The following is an 11072-nucleotide window of genomic DNA, read 5'->3' as shown; positions in this document are numbered from 1 at the left end:
CACACACACACACACACACACACACACACACAAAAAAAAAAAAAAAACCCGGGGGGGGGGGGGAGAGGAAGATATAACAACCACAATTTTTTTTTTTTTTTGAAGTTCTTACAACAAGCAAATGGAGGGGACACACTTGTGTGGGAGGGGGGAGAGGGAGGAGGGAGGGAGGTTTCGGTGATGGGACATAATAACCAACTACATTGTATATTGACAAAATAAAAATAATAATAAAAAAAATACACTATGTGGTCCTTTGTGACTGGTATCTTTCACTTGGCATAATGTTTTCAAGGTTCATTCATGTTATATAACGTATCCAAACTTCATTCCTTATTATGGCTGAATAATACTTTATTGTATAGATATACCATATTTTATACTTTGATCCATTGATGGACATTTGGCTGTCATGAATAATTCTGCTGTGAACACTCATATGTAAGTTTTTGTATGGACATATATTTTCTTTTCTCTTGGGTGTATACCTAGAAACAGAATTGCTGGGTCATGTGGTAACTCAATGTTGAACCTCCTGAGAAACTGCCACACTGTTTTTCAAAGCAGCTGTACTATTTTACATTCCCATTTTTTCCTTTTATTTCATTTTCTGCACAACCTTGCCAATACTGATTGTCGTTTTCATTATAGCCTTATTAGTGGGCATGAAATGGTATTTCATTGTGATTTTGGTTTGCTTGTGATTCTCATAGCTGACAATCTTGAACATTTTTTCCAGTGATTATTGGCCATAATTTCTTTTTTTTCCCTTGTTCATTCATTTATTTATTTATTCAATGTCTTAGTCCATTTTGTGCTGCTATAACAGATTACTTGAGACTGGGTAATATATGAAGAACACAGATTTATTTCTTACAGTCTGGAAACTGGGAAGTCTAAGATTATAGGGTTGGCATCTGGCAAGGGCCATCTTGCTGAATCATCCTGTGGTGGAAGGCTAAAGGGCAAGAAAGCATGAGAAAGAAGGGAAGTGAGCCAAACTCATCCTTTTATTGGGAATCCACTCCTGCCATAACAGCATTAATCCACTTATGACCTAATCACCTCTTAAAGGTCCTACCTCTCAAAATTGTTGCATTGAGGATTAAGTTTCTGATACATGACGTTTGGGGGACACATTAAAACCATAGCATTTAATAAATAAAAGTATTTAATGTTAAGTGTGTTTAATGTGTGCCTACTATATTTAGTGCTCTGGTTATGAGGGGTAAAAATAAATAAAGTTCCTGACCTTATAAATCTTACATACTATTGATGATATATACAGCAGAAATAATAATGTGAGCTACATGTATAATTAAAATTTTCTAGTACTAAAAAAGGGGAGAAAGAAACAGGTAAAATTATTTTTAATAATGTATTTTATGTATCCAATATACCCATAATATTACTATTTTATCATGTAAAAAATTATTGATGAGATAATTTGTATTTTTATGGTATAAAATCTTAAAAATTAGGTGTCTATTTTATACTTATAGCAAATCTTCGATCTGACTAGCCACTTTACAAGTCCTTAATAGCCACTTACAGCTAGTGGCTATCATGTTGGATAGTAGAAGTCTAGAGGGAAGTGTCTGTTATTTTGCTTTTATTTATTTATATAAAAATTTTTTTATTGTGGTAAAATATACATTTTCTAAACCATAGTTTAGAAAGTTGTATTTTAGCTGTCAAATAGGGATCATCTTTTGAATTATGTTATGAGTTTTAAATAAGACGGTTTAGCATATACAGACAGCCAGCACGGGGATGTATATAGAGAAGACATTCAGTTAAAGTTATTTTTCTCTCATTTTTGTTTTTGACTCTTTACTTGATGGGACAAACACAAATAAATATCAGTGTTAGTTGTGGACAAATAATTTCCCCAAAATGTTTAAAGAGATTCATTTATATCTCAGAAGAATCTTAATCTAGTTTTTCATGTGTACAGTCTTCCTGCTTCACAGTACGAAGTCATCTTTGGTCATTTTCTTACTAAGTTTTTTATTTAATTAAGAAAAATTGTTTTTTCCCTCTGTGGTGTACCCAGTGTATTTGACACCTGGAACAGGCCATATTTTAACGTTCCTTTCTTCTGCACAGCAGAATTATTTCTGGTTATAATTATGAAATTAAAAATATATTTTATTCATGAACTGAAATTTATATTATCAAGCAAAAATTTTATTCCTCACAGTTCACACTGTGTCATTGTTTTAAATCTTAAACAGAAAAACTCTGGTCATGTGTGATAGAATTCAAGTGGTTCAAGTTTTGTTTCTTTGTCTTTCTAATCATTGAGCTTTCATTGTCTATTACAAATCTTCTCTATAAATGTGGAAATAAATAGTGCCATAGTGGTTGGGAACATGAAATAAACTTGAGCAATTCCAAACCATTACAAATTTACTCTCAAATTTGGACCCAGTTATATTTGTATGTATACAAATATACAAATGTAACTGGGTCCATGGTTGTCAGGGGCTGATACTGTAACTAAAAGTTCTGTGAATTAACTTATGTAGAATACAATGTTTATGAAAGGATAAGTAATAAAAATCTGCTTATTTGAAGCCTATATTTTTATTTTTTTCCTTTTTTGTCCTTTTTCGTGACCGGCAACGGATCGCAACCCTCAGTGTCGCACCCGCACCGGACCGGGACCGGCAACGGGATCACAACCCTTGGTGTCGCGCCCGCTCCTTGCTCAGCCAGTGAGCGGCCGGTCTGTATGTGGGATCTGAACCCTTGGCGGGAGCGCCGCCGTGCTCCCAAGCGGTGCACTGTAGCAGTGCGCCACCGGGCCAGCCCTGAAGCCTATATTTTTAAAAAGTCAACAACTGCAGCAATTGTCTTAGAGTTTAAATCAGCAAAAGATATTTTTCAGGAGAGAATATTTGGTTTGGTTTTGTTTTTTGACAGCTGGCTGGTATAGGGATCCAAACCCTTGACCTTGTTGTCATCAGCACCAAACTCTGAGTGAGCTTACAGGCCAGTCCTCAGGAGAGAATATTTTTAATTCCTCATACTTGGTGATACTAAAAAGCAGCCTGACTTTTCATCAGTTTTATTACTGTCTTAAAATTCACTACAGTTAGTATATTCCTTTATTACCTGCATCCAGGGAAAACTGTTCATAATGCCTCATCTTTGGTATGGCACTATTTTTTATTAGAGTATAATATAAATAAAGTGATCAGAACATAAGTATATAGCTCAATAAATTCTCATAAAATGAATACATTGTGTCATCACCACTCAGGTCAAGAAATAGAATATTATTAGTACCCAGAGAGCCCATCCTATGCCCTTTCCTAATTGCTGCCCCCTTCCTGCTCCCCAAAGGTGACTATTATGCTGACATCTAAGACCATGGATTAATTTTGCCTAGTTTTTAACTTCATATAAATGGAATCAGTCATATACTTTCTATTGTTTTATACCTGGCTTTTTCTTTTTCTTTTGCTCAACTTGTGGGTCTGTTTCTTTTGTGTATTTTTCCTTTTGATTTTTAAAGTTGTGTTGCCTTCTCATGTGAATAGTTACTTTTGATTGAGTGTTGGGCATTGCTTTTGAAAAATCGTAGAGACAATTTCAGGCCTAGGATAATAATTGTCTTTCTTCCAAGATAATTAACATTGGCTTTAGGAAAAGTAGGATCTCTTTGGTACAGTCAGTGATTGAGATGATTTGGACTTCAGTCTCTGTGACTATTGATTGTTTCCATTTTACCTTTACTTTTTGTATATGGTCAGCTGTCTGTGTCTATGAGTTCTGCATCTGCAGATTTAAACAACTGCAGACTAAAAATATTTTTTTAAAAAACCAATAAAAAATAATAGTACAACAGAAAATAATACAAATAAAAACAGTACAGGAAAAAACAATATAGCATTTACATTGTATTAGCCATTTTATTTAAGGGACTTGAGAATCTGTGGATTTTGGTGGCCTCAGGGTGTCCTGGAATCAATCCCCTGTGGATAACTGAGATAAAACTGTATCTTTGGGGTCACAAACCAAAGCCTTAGAGACTATTATTTTGGGGCTCTAAATTCCAGTTTTTGGTCCCTTTTCAGCACTGTGAGACTGTCAAAAGCACTCATTTGCTTCTCATTGTTTTATCTATCTCTGTCAGGATTAGAAGTAATGAACACAGTAATGTATCTAAATGCAGGTCTTATCTCTTTCTGGGTGTCATTTTTCTATATCATGCATGTGTAAATTTTCCACTGCCTTGTTGGCTTTCTGATTCCTTTAAACAGATTTTTTTTTTTTTAAGTTTTGTTTACCTTTCTAGTTGTTCTTAGGTAGAAGATTGATTCTACTTCACCGTTACTGGAAACAGAACTCTTGCAGAGGCTTTTAATTTACCTCAGCCTTTACTCTGTTTTCTCCAAGATGTCATACATTATGAAGTCATCTTACATTATGTTAATTCAGTTGATTTTTCCTGCGCTCTTAGCATCTACTGGATTTTAAGTTTTTTCTAATGTCACAATGTCTCAGAATGGAAAATTAATAAACTTTATTATTATGCCAAGAAAGACTTTAGATGTGGTAAATATTAGCATATTACATGTCATGCCTCAGTCTTATAAAAATGACAGCCATATTTTAATTAAACACCAAGTACTTATTGACCCACTGCTTTAAATAGGACGTGATATTATGCCATATTTAGAGTATATAAAGTAGAGTATGCTGGCAGCCCTTCTATCAAGGACTTTTAATATAGTTGAGGAGATATGACATAAGTCTAAAAAGGAAACTATAATTGCAAAAACAAAATGAGCAACACAGATGAGCCTGGAGAAAATTATGTTAAGTGAAATAAGCCAGACACAGAAAGAGAAATACCACGTCCTCACTCATATCTGGGTGCAAAGAAAGAAAAAGAGAGAGAGAAAGAGAGAGGAAGAAAGAAAGAAAAGAAGGAAGAAAGAAAAGAAAGAACTACAATAATAGGTTAAACATTCAAAAGGAAAGAATAAACCTAAGGATACCGGAGATGAGGGGGAGGGTTGAGGAGTGATTGGTCAGGTAAAGAGCATAAAGAATAATTACAATTTGTAATAATGAATATGCAAATAAATTTTTAAAAGCTAAATGAAAACTATAAAACTAAATGTGTGGTATAATGGCAATCGTGTATGCAAAAACTAAACTAAGAATCCTCATAGGGAAAAAAACCTGTCAGGAAGTAATCTAGATATAAATAATTGCTTAGATTTGGGTTGTAAGAATATCGGTAATTTTTTTTGGTCTTGTTTCTACTTTGTGATATTTTCTAATTTTTCTGTTATAAACAGATGGTAATCAGCATGTACTTCTTTAACATCCTCTTTTTATAGTAAATGGTGCGTAAGATGTATTTAGCATTCTCAGTGGGAAAAGAATGATATACCTATATTGATTTTATGTTTTAATAAATGTCATTTGCGTTTTATATGCCAGTGTGTTCTCAAAATTCAAGCTGAATACATGAGTATACATTATGTTCACCATTCATATGTAATAAATATATGGTTACTCTTTTTTGTTTTCTCATAGAAATCTATCAAATGTGGAAGAAATTGGGACTTGCTCGTATATTAATCATGTCATCACCATGACAACACTCTATATTCAGCAAGTAGGTGTGAACTAATATATTCCTTTTGTTGCTTTACTGAGAGTGACTAGATTTCAATTTTTTTTATATCATATTGAGTATCGTTAAATATTTTCTGAAAAGGTAATAAAGGAGATGATAATTAAAATTATCTTTAGATAATATATATTTCATAAATCTTATATATTATCTAAAAGTAGGCAAGTTATTAATATATGTTATTTTAATTTAAAAAGATGTTTTAAAGGGCTGGCTGGTTAGCTCAGTTGGTTAGAGCACAGCCTTGTAACACCAATGTCATGGGTTTGGATCCCCATACTGGCCAGCCACCAAAATAAGTAAGTAAATAAAAAGATGGCTTTTTAAAATGAAACAGTTACTGGTTTTATGTATTTATTTTTTAGTCATCATATATCCCTCTTACTAAAAAAATATTGCTTTCTCAAAAAATGTTTCACTAGCTATTTTAAACCTATCCTAGCAAATATTTAAAAATTGAGGGGGGATGGGAGGAATCAATAAAGGGACATGAAAATCAACTACATTGTATATTGATAAAATTTTTTTAAAAATTTATAAAATAAAAAATAAATAAAAATTGAGACGGCATATTCAGTCCATATGATTAAATGACTTTTTTAGACTCAAAAGTGAAGTTAGCCTTATTTGAATAAAAACAATTTATTGTTAGATGATGAATGAAACATGTCTTTAATTTTATGTTTATTCTCAGTTAAAAAGCAAAAAAAAAGAGAAGGAAATGGCAGATCAGACATCTATTGAAGAATTTGTGATCCATGCATTGGCATTTTGTGAAAGTTTATATGATCCATATCGGAATTGGAGACATAGAATTTCAGGGTATGTCTTATAAATTATAATATTCATTTAAAACCAGAGTGTCATAGTGTATGCGATCTTCAAAGCAGGTCATCTTTTCTATGAAAGCAATTGGAAAGATGTGTACAAGACCCAAAGTTTATCTCTGAGATAGAAAAATATGTTGGAGGTAATGAATTATTAGTAAATACCTGTTCCAGATAATTGTATGTACTTTGAACTTGTATTTTCCAATGCAGTTGAATACGAATAACACGATAATAAATATTAAAAACACAGTAACATCAAAGACAGTGTACATATTTTTCAAGAAAAGTTCTCTTTTTAAAAAACATTTTATATTTGAAAATGCTTTTAGCAATATTTTATCTTTTTTTAATTGTGGAACTTGTGTCAGTCAGGAAAATTAAAACCATACTAAGTATTAAAAAAAGAGATAATGTAGCTGGCCAGTTAGCTCCCTTGGTTAGAGCGTTGTGCTGATAATACCAAGGTGCAGGGTTCCATCCCTCTATGGGCCAGAGGCCAAAAAACAAAAAATAAGAGAGAGAATATAATACAAGGAAATTGTTAAACAGATATTAGACAACTGCAAAAGCAAAGGGAGGAACATTGAGGTAAAACAGAGATAGTGACTTCCAGGAAACACCTACTTCCCCGGGGCTTTGGGAACAAAGGAAAGAGATTAGAATTATCAGAATCTAGATATTTGAAGAAGAGGCCCTGCAGCACTGTGGCTCAGACCTCTGAGGAAGGAGCATTGCTTAGGTGGTGCTGATATTGCTGAGCTGCCATGAAGAGGCTGGTTCTGGGACTGCCAAAAATAATCTGAAGAAAGGAATTAGCTGACACTGCCATAGTTAAGAACTGTTGCTGGATCAATGCTGACAAGTGCAACAAAAAAGAAGAATATGGAACCAGTCCCTTCACTCTTACTTCCAGGTTCCATCTAGTATCCAATGTTGGGGACCCCAAAAGAAAGGCAGCTGGAAAAAGAAAAATGCAGCTTGCAGAGTGCCTGCCTCAGCATCACAAAGCAGAGAAAATATAGAAGGGTCGGTTTGTAGCTTAGTGACAATAGCTTAATTTCTACTACAGAGTTGAAAGAGAAGAGTTTTAAATTCACTCATGTAATTCTTAACTGTGGGCACAGAATGGGAAGAGTTGTGTCATCACTGTCAGTCACTTATTAGGTCTCTCAGATTTCCTCAAGATTTTCCATTTTCAATTTAACCTGACCCACTTATAAATAATTCCCACTCTCTGCAACATTATTGCAACATTTTGTTACTAAAATCAACATTTCATTACCAAATGGTTTTTATAGGCTTTTCAGGGTTTCCAGGGTAGTGTACCTTCACTTTGAATAGCCACCATTACATGATGGTGAGGAACTGATAATGAAGAGAACATTTATGTAGACTATGTGGTAATACACTTTGTATGTTCTATATAGTCATATAATATTTTATTGCAATGAGAATACATCCTGGGAGCAGGGAGAGATGGGGAAGATGTTGGTCAAAGGATATAAAATTTCATTTAGACAGGAGGAATAAGATCAAGACATCTAATTGTACAACATGGTGACTAGTTAATAATAGTGTATTGTGTGCTTGAAAATTGCTAAGAGTAGCAGTTTTTAAATTTTCTCATCACAAAAAGAAAAGTATGTGAGCTAATATATATATTAGCTTTATTTAGCCATTCCTGCAATATATACATATTTCAAAACATCATGTTGTACACCATAAAATATATGTAATTCTTATTTGTCAATTAAAAACAAATCCTTTAGTTAAGGCAAGAAGTAAGAAATAGAAATAATAGGAACGTGTATCCCAATTAATAAATGTAACAATCCTATCTGTTTATTTATTTATTTATTTATTTATTTATTTTTTAAAGATGACCGGTAAGGGGATCTCAGCCCTTGGCTTGGTGTTTTCAGCACCACGCTCAGACAGTGAGCAAACCGGCCATCCCTATATGGGATCTGAACCCAGGGCCTTGGTGTTATCAGCACCGCACTCTACCGAGTGAGCCACGGGCCGGCCTCTATCTGTTTATTTATATGTTTACCTTCCTTTATACTTTGAGAGAAATTGTGTGTCTTAGTTGGGATTCTCCAGAGAAACAGAACCAACAGGATGTGTATGGTGTGTGTGTGTAGAGAGAGAGATTAAATTATTATAAGGAATTGGGTCACGTGATTATGGAGGTTGGCAAGTCCAACTCTACAGTGTGGGTCAGTATCACTAGTGACCCAGGAAAGCTAATGATACAGTTCCATTCCAAAGGGTGACAGGCAGGCACCCAGGAGAGTTGATGGTACAGTTCCAGTATGAAGGCCTGCAGACAGACCCAGGAGAAGTGATATTCCAGTCCAGTAAGAAGGCTGGCAGGCCGGAGACCCAGGAGACCTGATGTTCCAGTCTAGTAAGAAGGCTGGCAGGCCAAAGACCCAGGAGAACTGATGTTCCAGTCCAGTAAGAAGGTGGGCAGTCCGGAGACCCAGGAGAGCTGATGGTACAGTTCCAATCTGAAGGCCTGCAGACAGAGACCCAGGAAATTGCTGTTCTAGTCCAGCAAGAAGGCAGGCAGGTCCGAGACCCAGGAGAACTGATGGTACTGAGGAAGTCCAAATGCAGTCAGCTAGAGAATTCTCTTTTGCTCAGGGAGGCCAGGCTTTTTGTTCTGTTCAGGCTTTTAATCAATTGGATGAGGCTTGCTCACATTACAGAAAGCAATCTGCTTTAAGCAAAGCTTATCAGTTTACCAGTTAATCTCTTCCAAAAACACCCTCCAACTTAATATAAAATTAGCCATCACATTGTTCTAAGACTTCTTGACTGTATATTAATGAGAAGGTACTAATGATCTCTGAATACTTCCTTTTCTATTGACCTTTAATATGTCCATTTTTCCAGGGAGAAAAATCTCTGAATTTTTCTTTGCAAAGATGTTGTATCACTCAGGATGGGCAAAACTACACTGCAGTAACAAACAAAGGGCTTAGAATAACAAAGGTTTATTTCTTGTTCATGCTGGCTGTCTACTGTGGGTAGGCAGGGAGCTTCTACTTATCATAGTCACGCAAGGTCCCAAGATGACAGAGCAGCCAGCATCTTAGGCTTTGCTAGTTAGCATGTGAGAGAGAGGAAAGTTGTAAAGGTCTCACATTGGCAATTTAATGCTTTCGTTTGGTCATGCCACATGACATATTTTCATTCTGAACTCATTGGCCAGAACTAATCACATGTCCCAATCTACTACAATGGGGCCAAGAAGTTCATTCTACCATGTGACTAGAAGGGGTAGAAATGGAAATAATTGGCAGACAGCCCAGTGACTACTTTTTGTCTGTGCCTGTGCACTGCTTATGACTCTTTAAAAATACAAAGAAGCATGTAACAGTGCTTCATTTATAGCCTTTATACTTACTCATTTAACACTTTGGTTCCCATCTAATCAATGTTCCCTCTATTTTGACATGTATGCCAGAAATTTCTCTTCCTCCCACTCTTGCTACTTCTCTATCCTCCACCTTAGACTTGTCAGAAATGGCAAATCTAAGAGAAAATTTTAAATTTTGAAACAATGACATAGAATTTTTCTTTATAGACAGCAAGACAGATACAAAAGGAGGAACATAAAATCAGTCTAAAAATGACAGAGGAGAGGCTTTTTAAGGAATCCTTAATAATAAGAGCAAAATGAATTTAAAGATGGGGGAAGGAGAGAAGATTTATAAAAAGATAATCTAATAACGAATTAAATGAAATTGGTAATTGAAAACAAACCAAAATTTTTTTTTTTTTTTTTTTTTTTTGTCTTTTTTGTCTTTTTCCGTGTCCGGCAACGGATCGCAACCCTCAGTGTTGCCCCCGTACCGGACCGGGGACCGGCAACGGGATCGCAACCCTCGGTGTTGCTCCCGCGCCTCGCTCAGCCAGTGAGCGGGAACCGGTCTGTATGTGGGATCCGAACCCTCGGGCGGGAGCGCCGCCGCGCTTCCCAAGCGGCACACTATCCAGTGCGCCACCGGGCTGGCCCCAAACCAAACTTTTGAGAGCCAAAAACATGAAGGAAATACTTAAATACTGTATCATAGGAAGAGTTTTCTACATATGTAAGATGGCAACAGGAAGGACAACGGAGTAGAGGATGAGTACTGGCACTTAGTAAATGAGTGCGATATATTTGCCAGGAATTATGCTAGAAGCTGTCTGTGTATTATCTCTAATGTGTATAACAATCTTGCCAGTAATGTAAGAATGCTTCAGAGGTAGATGTTAAGACAAGGGATTCAGACTTGGGTTACTTTGACTTTGACAGGGAGATTAAATCATGAAATTAGGAGAAATCCACCGCTCATGGATGACTTATACAGAGGATCCATAGCAATAACACCATTTATTAATCTGATTCTGAAGTTAAATGGAAATTTAGAATATATTTTCTTATTCATTGTTTGTGCTTGTTTACCAAAACAGCTAAACCAGTTTAGAACATATTTAATTAAAATTAGCATAATTACAAATACAGAGCTATTTAAAATTATATTTCTTTTTTTTTGTTTGATGAAACAAATAGATGCTTTTCATAACTC

At 35.2% G+C, this 11072-nt stretch overlaps 1 protein-coding gene across 1 annotated transcript in view; it reads left to right on the top strand.

Moving 5' to 3' along the window:
• Positions 1-11072, top strand: part of NBEAL1 (neurobeachin-like 1) — a 173940-nt gene that overhangs the window by 12983 nt on the left and 149885 nt on the right. Inside the window, exons 4-5 of the mRNA XM_008574031.1 lie at positions 5560-5641; positions 6354-6481. Coding sequence (XP_008572253.1) covers positions 5560-5641; positions 6354-6481 — 210 coding nt within the window. The remainder of the gene's footprint in view (positions 1-5559; positions 5642-6353; positions 6482-11072) is intronic.

This window comes from Galeopterus variegatus, unplaced genomic scaffold (assembly GCF_000696425.1).
Source record: "Galeopterus variegatus unplaced genomic scaffold, G_variegatus-3.0.2 Scaffold985, whole genome shotgun sequence".
NCBI lineage: Eukaryota > Metazoa > Chordata > Mammalia > Dermoptera > Cynocephalidae > Galeopterus > Galeopterus variegatus.
The sequence above is the reverse complement of the archived record's forward strand: the minus strand, read 5'-3'. Positions and strand labels throughout refer to the sequence as shown.